This window comes from Rattus norvegicus, chromosome 6 (assembly GCF_036323735.1).
Source record: "Rattus norvegicus strain BN/NHsdMcwi chromosome 6, GRCr8, whole genome shotgun sequence".
NCBI classification, from domain to species: domain Eukaryota; kingdom Metazoa; phylum Chordata; class Mammalia; order Rodentia; family Muridae; genus Rattus; species Rattus norvegicus.
The window spans coordinates 67,337,661-67,355,031 of record NC_086024.1 but is presented as its reverse complement, the minus strand read 5'-3'; the positions used below and the strand labels follow the sequence as shown (position 1 = coordinate 67,355,031).

The 17,371-nt window shown below is 40.6% G+C and overlaps 1 protein-coding gene across 50 annotated transcripts in view; it reads right to left on the bottom strand.

Moving 5' to 3' along the window:
* The window catches only part of Nrcam (neuronal cell adhesion molecule), a 295,788-nt gene that overhangs the window by 70,479 nt on the left and 207,938 nt on the right, over positions 1 to 17,371 (bottom strand). For 18 of the 50 annotated variants that reach the window (XM_039112676.2, XM_017594284.3, XM_017594290.3 and 15 more), the window contains exons 4-7: positions 7,548 to 7,749; positions 5,452 to 5,469; positions 3,201 to 3,306; positions 973 to 1,169 (exon numbers count right to left, since the gene is read on the bottom strand). In XM_039112676.2, the coding sequence (XP_038968604.1) occupies positions 973 to 1,169; positions 3,201 to 3,306; positions 5,452 to 5,469; positions 7,548 to 7,653 (427 nt within the window). In that variant the 5' untranslated portion in view covers positions 7,654 to 7,749. Of the gene's footprint in view, positions 1 to 972; positions 1,170 to 3,200; positions 3,307 to 5,451; positions 5,482 to 7,547; positions 7,750 to 17,371 lie in introns of all 50 variants that reach the window. The other 32 variants (XR_001838198.3, XM_039112675.2, XM_063262268.1 and 29 more) reach the window with 2 other exon arrangements.

The window sequence follows — 17,371 nt, the reverse complement described above, 5'->3', positions numbered from 1 at the left end:
AGTACAAAGAAAAGCACTCAAAGATTTTTTTGGGAAATTATAACTTAGAATTTATATACACTAAATAATGAGAGAATTACTTTTAAATAAGGTGTTAGAGTTTTTATTCTAAAAAACTATTATAGAAGAAAAGAGGAAAAAATCTATATTACAGTTGCTACTAGGGTTCAAGCGACTTATCCATTGCTTCATAATTGACAGTAATACATCAATAAGACTGATGTTTACATCGGTTTGATACAGGCATGTTCTCCACAAAGAATGGGAAAAACTTAAATGTCAGCAGATTTGTTAAAAACAACTATATATCCCTTTGTATTTCATACACTATTATACATTATACTTATAGGATTGCTAAGAGAATGTATATGATATGTTAATGTCAAAAAGGTTGTAAATAGCATGTCAAAATAAACTAGTTTTATATCCATACATATTAAGAAAGAAAAACACTGACTAGAAGTTATTGCTATGATTGGAAAGACTCAAGATCAACTTAAATATATAATTTTAAATATTTTGAAAATAACCACAACTACAAATGGTCATTGCTCTTTAAATACAATTAAGGCTGTTGTGAGGATTTTAGTACTGACCACTGCCAAAAGGCCCATCAATTTCCAGTAAAAAATTGAAACAACTGTTAAAAAGAAATCACATAGTTTCCCATATTATAGGAATTTATTTTCATCTTATAATAAACTATACTAGAAATAAATACCTAGACCAATTTGGGGAATAAACACCCCTTTTAGCCTTGGCCTCTCATTTGGACACATTGGATTGGCAACCACTAGACAGAGGAACTTACTGGATCATTTGTAGAAAAGAGAACGGAGATGATAACATCATGGAAGCCAAAGTGGGACATTGGCAGCAACGTCTTTGTGGTCACACTTGGATACTGTGACATGTGATGAGGTTGGGAACATGTCTTTAAAGGGTCATGTTTGGTTGACAAATCATACTTACTAGAGGGGCGGACAACAATGTTATTGGAGACAGCAGCTCCGCGCTCATTCCTTGCAGTGCACTGGTAAACCCCTTCATAGGTCTCCGCCTTTCCTTCACTCATGATGTTGATGACAAGGGTTCCTGAGCCAGGCTTCATAGTGACCAGAGGGTCTTTGTCTATGTCAAAATGTGTTCCGTTACGAGTCCAGGAAAAGCTGCCCAACACATCAAGGATTAAGCTCGTTAATGGTCTAGAAAAACAGGATTATGGATCTTTCTAAAAGCCTTAGGCTTTATAGAGTTCTAGGAATCATTGTTAGATTTCAATATTTAGTCAAAGGTCTCACGCTTAAAAGGTCATGCCAAATCATGACTCAAAAAAAGAGTGCTGTTTTTTATATTTTGACAAATATACTTCTTTTATTTCTGCTCAAATTTAACACAAGTTGCCTGCCATGTTTTCTAAGAAAAAAAAACCAAACAAACAAGCAAACAAAAGAACATGTTTTCAAGGTACAATCTCTGACCTGTATTTAGCATTTTTATTTTAAACCCCATTGTTCATACAGGTAAGCTGTCTATAAAAGTATTCTCAAAACTGAAATGTGACAAAATAGATCTCCATAAGTATTGTATTATCTTCAGTGGGAAATCAATCAGCTCTGTTTCAAGTTACCAAAGTACAAACTGGAGGCAGGGAAGAGAGTTAAAGCTTTGAAGTGTTTTAAATGTTAGTTTTTAAATGCTAATTCTACCTAAGGTATACTTAAGGATTTTTGATTTTAGATATAAGTATATAATTTTTAGATGATATACCAACTTGTCAATCAAGATTCATTTTTCTCAGTTTTGCTATATAAAATATGCCTCCTGTAAATGTCAGGGTGCTCCTGTGATTAAATACTTCCTGATTGGTCTCACCTCCATGATGGTAAGATGATGGAGAGGCATACGTGTCAAACTTTCCTGTATTTTCAAACTTGGGTTTCTTTTCTTACTACTTATGCTTATAGTGGTGCTTAAAAAACTAGGACAGGAAATGGTAGTGGTGCAGGCTATGTGTACCATGTGGACAGAGACCAAGGCTACTAATACACATCGAACAGTACATACGACAGCTTCATTCTCACAGCAAACACTCATCACCCCTAACTATCAAGAAGTCCTGTCATACGAGTATGGAAGACATTAACAGAAAGCAGAAGGGCACATTGAGCTGTTTGAAAAATACTTTTCAGCCATAGGATGGGGTTACTATATCGGCGTAAAGCTTTAATGGAAAGGTTAATCATACACTGGTATCTAGAACCAGGTAGTTTTTTCTTAGGTGATAAAGCATATATGTGTGTGTGTGTGTGTGTGTGTGTGTGTGTGTGTGTGTGTGTGTGTGTGTGTGCATATACATATATATATAAACTTGCAGATAAATATTCATCCTTTAATTTATAAATTATTATGTCTACTTAAAATTTAACAATCATAAAATTTCATTGTTATAGTATAATAGTTATTAAAATCTTATATTTTAACAACTGTACTATATAAAATTCTCCCTATTTCTGCACTAGCTGCTATACCACTCTCTGTAAGGCCTTGGATAGATAGTCCAGCAGGATGGCCCTCTATCTCCCATCTTTACTATCTTTTGTTTAGACTGGATTATGAAGTGCTCATGCTAAGATCCACGTGGTGAATCCTGATAAGTGTGGAGAACAGTGTCAGACGACTATTCCACATACCTAAAATAAATAAATAAATCTTTAAAAAATAAAATAATTCATTTTCTTTTCACCATATGAGAAAGATAAGCCCAGATAAAAAGGGGGTTGGCTTTGTTTACATGAATAAAAACTATTGTTGCCAGAACCAAGATTAGAGTGTCTTTCCCTACCTCCTCACAAATTGTGAACATTTTACAGGAAAGCATGAATGGGAAAATGCAAAACTCTAGACTTCAACAAATGAGCTGTTATTAATCTGAGAGATGAGACCATAAGGCTCATTATTATAGATGAATCTATCACTGATACTTTAGAGATACTTTAAAGACCTCTGAAGAGCTGAAATGAGCCAGAGAATTGGTTAGATAAACAAAAGCATATGCTGCTACTCATATGGAGAGCCAACTAACTAGAAGAGAATGTATTCCCATGACCTCCCCTATTCTGTCAGGATTCCAAACCTTTCTCTATTCAGAGAGACTGCCTACAATTTTAAATGCTATCCGAAGGAGGAGACATGCTTACCTTGGAGGAGGTTTCCCTTTGGCCTCACATTGGATTACAATATTCTCCCGTGGGTCAATGATGTAGTCTTTTGGTGACTGTTGAGTGATAGTTGGAGGCTGTACCACTTAATTGTAAAAAAGAGAACAGCATTAAGAATCGCAAGATTTACTGCCGTCATAGCAGCCATCTTTTCTACACTAAAATCGCTTGCCTTAGATTAAATATGTCACAATTATTCCTAGTTATTTGTTGTAGCAGTAAATCCTCATTATGTTTTCAGCTAAAACTCAGCTAAAGTTGGGAAGTCAAGATACAGCTTCCCTTTGGTAACATCACCCACACTTACAAAGTCCATTTTCCCAGACCAAAATCTGGGAAAAGAATTACTAATACAAATCTAATATTCAAACACCACACTGTTTTTCTGATGTAACAATGAGAAATCGATGCTTCTTTCATTTCAAGCAATGCCTGTCAATATAATTTATAAGGTAGATTTAAATCTTCCTTAGGATAGAGTCACTGGCATAGAGCTCATTAGTATTCAAATGGTGTAAATTATATCTCGGGGAAACATACTTTTGACAAACTCATGTTTAAAAGATTGTTAAATTGGAGCCTTGACATCCCTTATCAGAGCCAGGAAGTAGAGAAATTGGAAGTGAAGAGAAAACACTCTTACTTGGGTTAGTAGTGAAGTTAAAATTCTCCTTTCTAGGGGACCTTGTTTTTAGGTGCTCTTCAAAGTGTTACCTGGTCCTTTACTGTGAAATCATAGAACTAATTGTTTTTGACCCAGAGTAATTCAATCTGAGGAAAGCCCATCTAGAGACCTTGAGCAGGCTCTAAATTGCTCTGAGACTGCCACAGCCCCTTTCTTTCACGAGATCAGAATTGTTCCTCATTCCTCTGGTGTAGAATTGTTACCTGTAGTAGGTAGAAGCCAAACATGTGTCTACGTATCTCAGGATGTCTAGGACAGTTTCCTATGACTAAGGCTTACCTGGCTCCCAATGCAAACATGCTAGGGCATGTTCAGGACTGTGCAATGAAGTAGTCCAGCTTTCATTCGCCTGCACTTTAAACCCTCCTGCCTTTATCTTGTTGATTTTCAAAGCTAGTCAATAGTTTTGTTTGAAGGTTAATGGCTGTCTGTTTTTCATTAGTTGGAAGTTTTGAGCCTCAACTCCTGTAATCTCTGGAGGAAAAGGAGGTTCAAGAGTTGACTTGGCCTGCAACTGGGGCTGGGAGGATTAGTAACGCACTTTGTGCAAAAATATTTAGTGGATGACAACACTGGGATTGTTAGCAGAGTTTCAAGCATTCTGATTGGGCCAGCTTCTTTTGTATTGATCAACCTTCAGATTCTGGGAGTACAGCATTTGGGATAATGGAAGGAATTCTTGAGGTTCTATTCTGTCAAAATCGTGAACAAAGACATTGGTAGAATGGATTCTTAGGAGTGATTCTACCTATGGGGGGGGGGAGGTAGGGGAATGGATGAGGTGCCAGACATGCAAATTTTGTGGTTTATAATGCAGGGCTTCCCCACCTGTGCCTGCAGCTGTACCAGAAGTTTGCCATCTGGAGGTATCTTTTTCAATAGTGTTTAGGTCATATGGCAATTAAGAAATGCTTTGTAGTAATAAGTGACTTACCAAGATTTGTCTGTTTAACTCAACATCAAAGGAAGATGTCTGAAAATGGACCATCTTTTCACTGGATGATAAATGCTACCCAGCTTGCAGAAGCAGCAAACATTTTGCTTACAGGAAGCTTCCCAGGAACCATGTTATTTCAAGATATTCTTCTAATTTTCAGGACTTTTCTACTTAGAACATTGTTCTACCCAGTCCTGAAGGCTAAAGCCATCAAAGCAGACTTGAATGAAGCTTCTGCATATTCTCAACTTCCAAACGTCTACAAAAGATGTGTGTCTGTTCCAGTTGATGGCATTTAAAAACAAAATAATCATTCTTCCTAAACATTTTTGAATTTTCTCATTGAGTTACATCAGATTGAGTTAAGCTTGGATGTTAGTAGAATGGCAGCATGTTGGCAAAAGTAATATCAGAGTCCACAATTCATGCAGGTTATATATTACATTTGTGCCTTAGCATTCAAACAAGGTGCCACGCTAGAGTAAGCAACATGCTTAGAAAACCACTAAGCATCACACACAATGCTGTTTGATTCGCAGCATTAATTCAAGAAACAAGGACATGGTCACATTTCCACACCGCCTAGTAATTTGTAGAAAGCCACTTACAGTCATCAAGGAGCTTTGCTTTTTCCCCATCAGTATCAGCAGATGAATGGACAAAGAAGATTAGAGAAAACCAGATGTTAGTAGCGAGAATGTTAGCACCTTAAAGATAAAAAAGGGGCATTTTTTTTCTACTTAGTTTGACCTTAAGAAAAAACAAACCATATTGTGAGAGTTAAAATGGTGACATTACAAGAGAAAGAAAGTCGTACTCATGGTGGTCTGCCCCTGCAGCAGCTTCTCATCTCAGCATATGGAAGAACAAAGGTTGTGCTGTAGGGGAAAAAAGGCTCTTCCAGGGTAGGAATGGTGATGCATTGATAATTACGCTCAATTTGAAAAATAGAGGAAATCTACAATTAATTTGAATTGTCACGTTCTGTGTGGTGTCTGATCTTATTATCACAGACACCAGGATGTACATGATAACGATACCTCACAATGGGATATTGCTACAGTTCTCCATCCAACTCAAATCTGACACCCACTCTGCACATCTCTAGGGTTTCTCTCCAAGATGGTCTTATCCAATTAGCATACTTCTGCTTTGGAATTCTCAGTCAGCCAGATTACCAGGTGCCATATATGGGATCATTGTGCGCGATGAAGAAAGGGTATGTGGGACGAAGACATGTTTGCATGCAATTCCAATCATTCCGTGGGGCTGCCTGTCATTACTGCTTGCAAAGCAAAGGTTAATGCAGGAGAGCCTAGGCTACCAGTGACTTTATTTTCATCATAGTTGTGCCTCGATTCCATTAGCTACCATAATTGAGTTAGCCCTAGGTGCCCGTTTCCCCTGATAGTTAGATGGAGCAGTCAGATTAAGGAGGAATATATTTAACACAAGAGAGAACAAAAGCATGGCCCTCACTGATTTCTGTCTCTCCAGTGCATCTATCAGAGCAAGTGCTTACTTAAATATTCCTGCTCTAATGGGCTCGAGCAAATGCATATTTCAATTAAATATATATCTACATATTTTTAGATTAAAGTGCTTGGATGATTAACTTTTAAAATGAAAATGCTGCAATCTGTTGCACTTTAGTGTCGAGAAGCAGGGCCCAGGAAGTGAGCAGAGTGTGTAGGGAACCCACTGATAGACGCAACTTCCACAGCAGAAAAGGACACATCAGCAGTTGGATGATTCCTTCCTTGCACCTTAGAAAGCTTGCCAAACAGATGCTCTACTCGGGAAGCTAATGGCTTTAACGAGGTCATGCAGATTGGGGGATAAAGGGTAAATCAATTGTGAGGTACAGAAATTGTTCGGTTTTGAAATTCTGCTTTCTGCTGCAAGGGCAATAATCAGCTGGAAGCCCGTACTGCCTTTATTGTCTACAAACAGACCACTCGGGCCAGGGAGACTACAGTGCACATTTTACTTTGTGGGAAATGAGGGAGAGAAATGCAGTAGCCCTGTTTGCTTCTTCATTTGAGTCATTTAGCAGGTCTGTCTTAGTGTCAACATTTTGCACCTTAACCTTTGGTCACATAGTTCAAGCCAAGACTATTCACTAGGCTTGTGCATGACATACTTGTCTGACAGACTTCCATTTAAGATGCAAAAGTAGGAATGGAAATGAATGTGTCTATCTGAATCAGGATAAATAAAGTCTGAAGTCTGGGTGATCTGTGGATACAAAGGGTTGGAGGGATGGCAAGAGCATCCTCTAGTTATTTTAATTTATTTTTCAGAGATGCCTCAGCAATGAACGAAGAAAGTAAACATGATAAGGACAATAAGTGGGAGTCTGTGTCATCCTTTGAAAGTGGTTCACAGGGTCCGTCCACAAAGGGTTCCCCACCGGGGAAGTCAGGGCGGTCGCACCAGTTCCTTCTCAGAGCACTCCCACCACTGCGCACAAAAAACATCTGAGGCAAAGAAAGATAATGAAGAGGAAGGGACCGCATGTCCGGATATTTCCATGGCCTTTTCTACAGTGTCTTCCTTAACACCAGGTGCTGAAGGTAAATGCCAAATTAATTTTCATTAGCTTTTCAGTGTCTGGCAGACACTTCCCTCATCCACACAGCCCAGGGTAAGTACTGGGAGGTTTTGCCTCCTGGCCTAAGAGATTCAAACTGTTAATACTCACGATCAAGAGGAACATCCAGAGCGCTGATCATCTGGCACAGGAAGAGAAACAGGGGCGCTCTGCCTGCAGACAAGGGCTTCTTCTTCGGCATGGTTTTAAGCTGCATCAGCGGTACTCCTGCTGAGACCCACGCACGGAATTTCCTTTTCTTCTTCCTCAGAAGATTTGTGTGCAGTGTTTAAATAATTTTTCATGCAGGGGACTGAAAAGGGATGGGATAAGAAGAATAATTATAGTGTATTAAACGACGGAAATGAAGAGCGAAAATGTGCAGCTCAGAATAATCAGCCCTCTATTATACATGAATTCCAAAAGGGAGCTGAGTTTTAAATATTTAACCCAGAGACTGGAATAATCATTTATTCATAAGTCTAAAATCAGTTCGGAAATATTTGTGGTGATGTCAAGCAAAATCTGCCTGGTTCCCATTATTATGATTTTTTTTTCCATTTTAAATATTTGTGTTCAAGCTCTCTGAAGGCAACCATGTAGGTCAGGAAACCATGGCATTGAAGCCAGTTGGAAAGTAAGCACCCTGAGACTTCAGAGGGGAGGCCTAATGGCCTCTTCAGATGCTACCTGGGAGAGTTCCTTCCCAGATGCAGGTTTCCTTCAACTCCTAAACACTCACAGAGCAGATGTGCACTGGCAATTCAGAGTCTCACCAATACTACAGTTTCAGAGCTAGCTGAGCTCTGGGTTCCAGGCCGTCTATCCTCTTCAGTCACTCTCCTCAAAGGGGCTGATTAATTATTTTCTCCAAGGTCTTCTATGGTGAAATACTGAGAGACCCTGTATTAGTTCATTCTATCCTTTAATAGGTATTTAAAACCCTCAGTGATCTGGACTGATTTATTCCAGCAGCTTCTGTCCACTTCCTTGTAACTATTTTCTGGATGATTTCTTTGTATTTTTCTTCTGTTGGCCCTTCAATATGCCTCGAAAGCTCCCATCTTCATGTCTTATTTTATCCCCTCCTTTTACTTGGAAAGCCTTACCCACCCAATCTGCTTATCAAGGTTCTGTTTGCTTTTCATAAATCACATTCTTTTCAAGAAACATCAGCTGATCACTCAGACTAGAAAGCATTCCTGGATTTCTGAAATTTCTCATTTTATACGTACTGCTTATATATTATGGATGCGTAGCTGTATGCATGTTTGTATGTAACATGATCTCAGCACCTGGGAGGCTGACTTAGGGAGATTTGGGGAATTCAAGGCCATACTGATCCAATAGTAAGTCCAAGTTCATGTTGTTGGTCTACAAACGAGACTGTGTCTCAAAACAAACAAATAAAACATAAACAAATAAATAAAGGGGCTGCATGGGCTGTGTCCCCCCCCCAATCCCCCTGTCCTGTCGCTTTGCATAGAGAAGCACCACACTAAAACCTGAGCCCAGTCATAGAGACAGATGTCTGTACCACCTGAAAAGAGAGGTTTACTGTGTCTTGTCAGGAAGGAATGGCACCCGGGAGCAACAGCTCTCTTCTATGGGTGAATTAATTAAGGCTTAATTATATGTGCAACTTTTATTATTTAAGTAGTCATGTATTTTCATGAAATTCATCTTTCTCACTAAATTGCTTCTGCAGGCTGAATCTCTCCTAATCCTCATAGAATCTCAGTAGCCTACCTAGAACATAGAAGGAAGTAAAATAAATATCTGTACTAACAAAAGTAATGAATGAAAGAAAAAAGAACAAAAGGGAGCCTTAACATCCTTGAAATGATTGTATTTAGATAGCCTGGCCATAGTATAACAAAAGGTATATTTATATTATAACATTCAGTTTTCAGACCAGATCTAGTCATCATAAACAAATCAGTCCTAATATCAGCTCAGCGCATGGGATAAACCATGAACATATGAAAAAAGAAAAAGAAAGAAAGAAACAATGTGGATAACGTACGTGTATCTTGCTAACAACAGAATTTTCATTTCAGTTTGGTTTTGATAGACTTCTTACAAAGCAGATACAAAGAAAAACTAGCTAACCTTAGGCATTCTGCTTAAATAAAGATTTTTTTGTGACTCAAACATTCACACTACATGGTTTAAGATCCAGAAAATTTGTCTTTTATTTCATTATAAACATTTATCTTTAAGAAGCATTGAGAGGCAGGTAGAGAAGCTTGTTAAAGCATTTCTGTCCCACCTTTCTGTATGCACATAACACATTTCCACCACACAATCACATTTTCTCAGGTTGCCTCAGATCTGTCTGTTTGATTGCTAATTCTAATCAACAAAAACTTCAGGGAAAATAAACATAAATGGCACTAAAGCAAGAAGATCTTATATACGACATATGCTGAGGTAAAACAGAAAAGTGAAACTCTGGAACACATGCTACATGGTGCCTAATTAATGAGTTAGCTATTAATTAGTTAAGTTGATAAGATTTAAGTACTCAGTTCTCTAAACAGGTACTAGAAAACTGAAATAGTTCCCCAGACCTATACTATACATCATAGTGCCTTAAGATCTTAAACAGCTAATACAATTTCAAAGTTCTTCACTTGGTACATGTGATGTCTTAAGTGTTCATTCTATCCAAACAGAAAAAAATGAAATAAGAAGCTTCATATAAAATAAACTATTGTTCAACTATCTTTATCCTTTCAAAGTATACATGAAATTAATGAATTGCATATAAAAATCAGTGAACACTATAAAGAAGAAAAAATCCGCTCTGCTCCCAAACCCCGTGGGAGAGAGACCTCACCGCCTGATCAAGTGGGCACTCCTGAGGCTGCAGAGCGGAGGAGACCACCAACACTGCCCACCCCTGCCCACATCCCTGGCCCAGGAGGCAACTGTATAAGGCCTCTGCGTTCCCGTAGGGGAGGGCCCGGGAGCGGCAGGACCCCTGCGCCTGAGACACTGCCGGAACCTGAAGGAAACAGACCGGATAAACAGTTCTCTGCACCCAAATCCCGTGGGAGGGAGAGCTGAACCTTCAGAGAGGCAGACACGCCTGGGAAACCAGAAGAGACTGCACTCTGTGCACATCCAGGCGCCAGAGGAAAACACCAAACGCCATCTGGAACCCTGGTGCACGGAGGCTCCCGGAAAGAGCGGCACAGATTTTCCCGGTCGCTGCCACAGCGGAGAGGACTTAGGCAGTACCCCACGAGCAAATTTGAGCCTTGGAACTGCGGGTGGGACCAGCTTTTCCCCTGCAAGAAACCTGCCTGGTGAACTCAGGACACACAGAGGCAAAATTCCTCTAAGGCTGGGCACTTCCTGTGTTTACCGGAAGTCCCACACCGGCGGATCCCGGACCGCAACAGCTCTCTGCTCCCAAACCCCGTGGGAGAGAGACCTCACCGCCTGATCAGGTGGGCACTCCTGAGGCTGCAGAGCGGAGGAGACCGCCAACACTGCCCACCCCTGCCCACATCCCTGGCCCAGGAGGCAACTGTATAAGGCCTCTGCGTTCCCGTAGGGGAGGGCCCAGGAGCGGCAGGACCCCTGCGCCTGAGACACTGCCAGAACCTGAAGGAAACAGACCGGATAAACAGTTCTCTGCACCCAAATCCCGTGGGAGGGAGAGCTGAACCTTCAGAGAGGCGGACACACCTGGGAAACCAGAAGAGACTGCACTCTGTGCACATCCAGGCGCCAGAGGAAAACACCAAACGCCATCTGGAACCCTAGTGCACGGAGGCTCCTGGAAAGAGCGGCGCAGATCTTCCCGGTTGCTGCCACAGCGGAGAGGACTTGGGCAGTACCTCACGAGCAAACTTGAGCCTTGGAACTGCAGGTAGGACCAACTTTTCCCCTGCAAGAAACCTGCCTGGTGAACTCAGGACACACAGAGGCAAAATTCCTCTAAGGCCGGGCACTTCCTGTGTTTACCGGAAGTCCCACACCGGCGGATCCCGGACCGCAGCAGCTCTCTGCTCCCAAACCCCGTGGGAGAGAGAACTCACCGCCTGATCAAGTGGGCACTCCTGAGGCTGCAGAGCGGAGGAGACCACCAACACTGCCCACACCTGCCCACATCCCTGGCCCAAGAGGCAACTGTATAAGGCCTCTGGGTTCCCATAGGGGAGGGCCCGGAAGCGGCAGGACCCCTGCGTCTGAGACACTGCCGGAACCTGAAGGAAACAGACCGGATAAACAGTTCTCTGCACCCAAATCCCGTGGGAGGGAGAGCTGAACCTTCAGACAGGCGGACACGCCTGGGAAACCAGAAGAGACTGCACTCTGTGCACATCGAGGCGCCAGAGGAAAACACCAAACGTCATCTGAAACCCTGGTGCACGGAGGCTCCCGGAAGGAGCGGCACAGATTTTCCCGGTTGCTGCCACAGCGGAGAAAACTTAGGCAGTACCCCACGAGCAAACTTGAGCCTTGGAACCACAGGTAGGACCAACTTTTCCCCTGCAAGAAACCTGCCTGGTGAACTCAAGACACAGGCCCACAGGAACAGCTGAAGACCTGTAGAGAGGAAAAACTACACGCCCGAAAGCAGAACACTCTGTCCCCATAACTGGCTGAAAGAAAACAGGAAAACAGGTCTACAGCACTCCTGACACACAGGTTATAGGACAGTCTAGCCACTGTCAGAAATAGCAGAACAAAGTAACACTAGAGATAATCTGATGGCGAGAGGCAAGCGCAGGAACCCAAGCAACAGAAACCAAGACTACATGGCATCATCGGAGCCCAATTCTCCCACCAAAGCAAACACGGAATATCCAAACACACCAGAAAAGCAAGACCTAGTTTCAAAATCATATTTGATCATGATGCTGGAGGACTTCAAGAAAGACATAAAGAACTCCCTTAGAGAACAAGTAGAAGCCTACAGAGAGGAATCGCAAAAATCCCTGAAAGAATTCCAGGAAAACACAATCAAACAGTTGAAGGAATTAAAAATGGAAATAGAAGCAATCAAGAAAGAACACATGGAAACAACCCTGGACATAGAAAATCAAAAGAAAAGACAAGGAGCTGTAGATACAAGCTTCACCAACAGAATTCAAGAGATGGAAGAGAGAATCTCAGGAGCAGAAGATTCCATAGAAATCATTGACTCAACTGTCAAAGATAATGTAAAGCGGAAAAAGCTACTGGTCCAAAACATACAGGAAATCCAGGACTCAATGAGAAGATCAAACCTAAGGATAATAGGTATAGAAGAGAGTGAAGACTCCCAGCTCAAAGGACCAGTAAATATCTTCAACAAAATCATAGAAGAAAACTTCCCTAACCTAAAAAAAGAGATACCCATAGGCATACAAGAAGCCTACAGAACTCCAAATAGATTGGACCAGAAAAGAAACACCTCCCGTCACATAATTGTCAAAACACCAAACGCACAAAATAAAGAAAGAATATTAAAAGCAGTAAGGGAAAAAGGTCAAGTAACATATAAAGGCAGACCTATCAGAATCACACCAGACTTTTCGCCAGAAACTATGAAGGCCAGAAGATCCTGGACAGATGTCATGCAGACCCTAAGAGAACACGAATGCCAGCCCAGGTTACTGTATCCTGCAAAACTCTCAATTAACATAGATGGAGAAACCAAGATATTCCATGACAAAACCAAATTTACACAATATCTTTCTACAAGTCCAGCACTACAAAGGATAATAAAGGGTAAAGCCCAACATAAGGAGGCAAGCTATACCCTAGAAGCAAGAAACTGATCATCTTGGCAACAAAACAAAGAGAATGAAGCACACAAACATAACCTCACTTCCAAATATGAATATAACGGGAAGCAATAATCACTATTCCTTAATATCTCTCAATATCAATGGCCTCAACTCCCCAATAAAAAGACATAGATTAACAAACTGGATACGCAACGAGGACCCTGCATTCTGCTGCCTACAGGAAACACACCTCAGAGACAAAGACAGACATTACCTCAGAGTGAAAGGCTGGAAAACAATTTTCCAAGCAAATGGTCAGAAGAAGCAAGCTGGAGTAGCCATTCTAATATCAAATAAAATCAATTTTCAACTAAAAGTCATCAAAAAAGATAAGGAAGGACACTTCATATTCATCAAAGGAAAAATCCACCAAGATGAACTCTCAATCCTAAATATCTATGCCCCAAATAAAAGGGCACCTACATATGTAAAAGAAACCTTACTAAAGCTCAAAACACACATTGCACCTCACACAATAATAGTGGGAGATTTCAACACCCCACTCTCATCAATGGACAGATCATGGAAACAGAAATTAAACAGAGATGTAGACAGACTAAGAGGAGTCATGAGCCAAATGGACTTAACGGATATTTATAGAACATTCTATCCTAAAGCAAAAGGATATACCTTCTTCTCAGCTCCTCATGGTACTTTCTCCAAAATTGACCATATAATTGGTCAAAAAACGGGCCTCAACAGGTACAGAAAGATAGAAATAATCCCATGCGTGCTATCGGACCACCACGGCCTAAAACTGGTCTTCAATAACAATAAGGGAAGAATGCCCACATATACGTGGAAATTGAACAATGCTCTACTCAATGATAACCTGGTCAAGGAAGAAATATTGAAAGAAATTAAAAACTTTTTAGAATTTAATGAAAATGAAGGTACAACATACCCAAACTTATGGGACACAATGAAAGCTGTGCTAAGAGGAAAACTCATAGCGCTGAGTGCCTGCAGAAAGAAACAGGAAAGAGCATATGTCAGCAGCTTGACAGCACACCTAAAAGTCTAGAACAAAAAGAAGCAAATACACCCAGGAGGAGTAGAAGGCAGGAAATAATCAAACTCAGAGCTGAAATCAACCAAGTAGAAACAAAAAGGACCATAGAAAGAATCAACAGAACCAAAAGTTGGTTCTTTGAGAAAATCAACAAGATAGATAAACCCTTAGCCAGACTAACAAGAGGACACAGAGAGTGCGTCCAAATTAACAAAATCAGAAATGAAAAGGGAGACATAACTACAGATTCAGAGGAAATTCAAAAAATCATCAGATCTTACTATAAAAACCTATATTCAACAAAACTTGAAAATCTTCAGGAAATGGACAATTTCCTAGACAGATACCAGGTATCGAAGTTAAATCAGGAACAGATAAACCAGTTAAACAACCCCATAACGCCTAAGGAAATAGAAGCAGTCATTAAAGGTCTCCCAACCAAAAAGAGCCCAGGTCCAGACGGGTTTAGTGCAGAATTCTATCAAACCTTCATAGAAGACCTTATACCAATATTATCCAAACTATTCCACAAAATTGAAACAGATGGAGCCCTACCGAATTCCTTCTATGAAGCCACAATTACTCTTATACCTAAACCACACAAAGACCCAACAAAGAAAGAGAACTTCAGACCAATTTCCCTTATGAATATCGACGCAAAAATATTCAATAAAATTCTGGCAAACCGAATTCAAGAGCACATCAAAACAATCATCCACCATGATCAAGTAGGCTTCATCCCAGGCATGCAGGGATGGTTTAATATAAGGAAAACCATCAACGTGATCCATCATATAAACAAACTGAAAGAACAGAACCACATGATCATTTCATTAGATGCTGAGAAAGCATTTGACAAAATTCAACACCCCTTCATGATAAAAGTCCTGGAAAGAATAGGGATTCAAGGCCCATACCTAAACATAGTAAAAGCCATATACAGCAAACCAGTTGCTAACATTAAACTAAATGGAGAGAAACTTGAAGCAATCCCACTAAAATCAGGGACTAGACAAGGCTGCCCACTCTCTCCCTACTTATTCAATATAGTTCTTGAAGTTCTAGCCAGAGCAATCAGACAACAAAAGGAGATCAAGGGGATACAGATCGGAAAAGAAGAGGTCAAAATATCACTATTTGCAGACGACATGATAGTATATTTAAGTGATCCCAAAAGTTCCACCAGAGAACTACTAAAGCTGATAAACAACTTCAGCAAAGTGGCTGGGTATAAAATTAACTCAAATAAATCAGTTGCCTTCCTCTATACAAAAGAGAAACAAGCCGAGAAAGAAATTAGGGAAACGACACCCTTCATAATAGACCCAAATAATATAAAGTACCTCGGTGTGACTTTAACCAAGCAAGTAAAAGATCTGTACAATAAGAACTTCAAGACACTGAGGAAAGAAATTGAAGAAGACCTCAGAAGATGGAAAGATCTCCCATGCTCATGGATTGGCAGGATTAATATAGTAAAAATGGCCATTTTACCAAAAGCAATCTACAGATTCAATGCAATCCCCATCAAAATACCAATCCAATTCTTCAAAGAGTTAGAACAATTTGCAAATTCATCTGGAATAACAAAAAACCCAGGATAGCTAAAGCTATCCTCAACAATAAGAGGACTTCAGGGGGAATCACTATCCCTGAACTCAAGCAGTATTACAGAGCAATAGTGATAAAAACTGCATGGTATTGGTACAGAGACAGACAGATAGACCAATGGAATAGAATTGAAGACCCAGAAATGAACCCACACACCTATGTTCACTTGATTTTTGACAAAGGAGCCAAAAACATCCAATGGAAAAAAGATAGCATTTTCAGCAAATGGTGCTGGTTCAACTGGAGGGCAACATGTAGAAGAATGCAGATCGATCCATGCTTATCACCCTGTACAAAGCTTAAGTCCAAGTGGATCAAGGACCTCCACATCAAACCAGACACACTCAAACTAATAGAAGAAAAACTAGGGAAGCATCTGGAACACATGGGCACTGGAAAAAATTTCCTGAACAAAACACCAATGGCTTATGCTCTAAGATCAAGAATCGACAAATGGGATCTCATAAAACTGCAAAGCTTCTGTAAGGCAAAGGACACTGTGGTTAGGACAAAACGACAACCAACAGATTGGGAAAAGATCTTTACCAATCCTATAACAGATAGAGGCCTTATATCCAAAATATACAAAGAACTCAAGAAGTTAGACCGCAGGGAAACAAATAACCCTATTAAAAAATGGGGTTCAGAGCTGAACAAAGAATTCACAGCTGAGGAATGCCGAATGGCTGAGAAACACCTAAAGAAATGTTCAACATCTTTAGTCATAAGGGAAATGCAAATCAAAACAACCCTGAGATTTCACCTCACACCAGTGAGAATGGCTAAGATCAAAAACTCAGGTGACAGCAGATGCTGGCGAGGATGTGGAGAAAGAGGAACACTCCTCCATTGTTGGTGGGATTGCAGACTGGTAAAACCATTCTGGAAATCAGTCTGGAGGTTCCTCAGAAAATTGGACATTGAACTGCCTGAGGATCCAGCCATACCTCTCTTGGGCATATACCCAAAAGATGCCTCAACATATAAAAGAGACACGTGCTCCACTATGTTCATCGCAGCCTTATTTATAATAGCCAGAAAATGGAAAGAACCCAGATGCCCTTCAACAGAGGAATGGATACAGAAAATGTGGTACATCTACACAATGGAATATTACTCAGCTATCAAAAACAACGAGTTTATGAAATTCGTAGGCAAATGGTTGGAACTGGAAAATATCATCCTGAGTGAGCTAACCCACTCACAGAAAGACATACATGGTATGCACTCATTGATAAGTGGCTATTAGCCCAAATGCTTGAATTACCCTAGATCCCTAGAACAAAGGAAACTCAAGACGGATGATCAAAATGTGAATGCTTCACTCCTTCTTTAAATGAGGAAAAAGAATACCCTTGGCAGGGAAGGGAGAGGCAAAGATTAAAACAGAGACTGAAGGAACACCCATTCAGAGCCTGCCCCACAGGTGGCCCATACATATACAGCCACCCAATTAGACAAGATGGATGAAGCAAAGAAGTGCAGACCGACAGGAGCCGGATGTAGATCGCTCCTGAGAGACA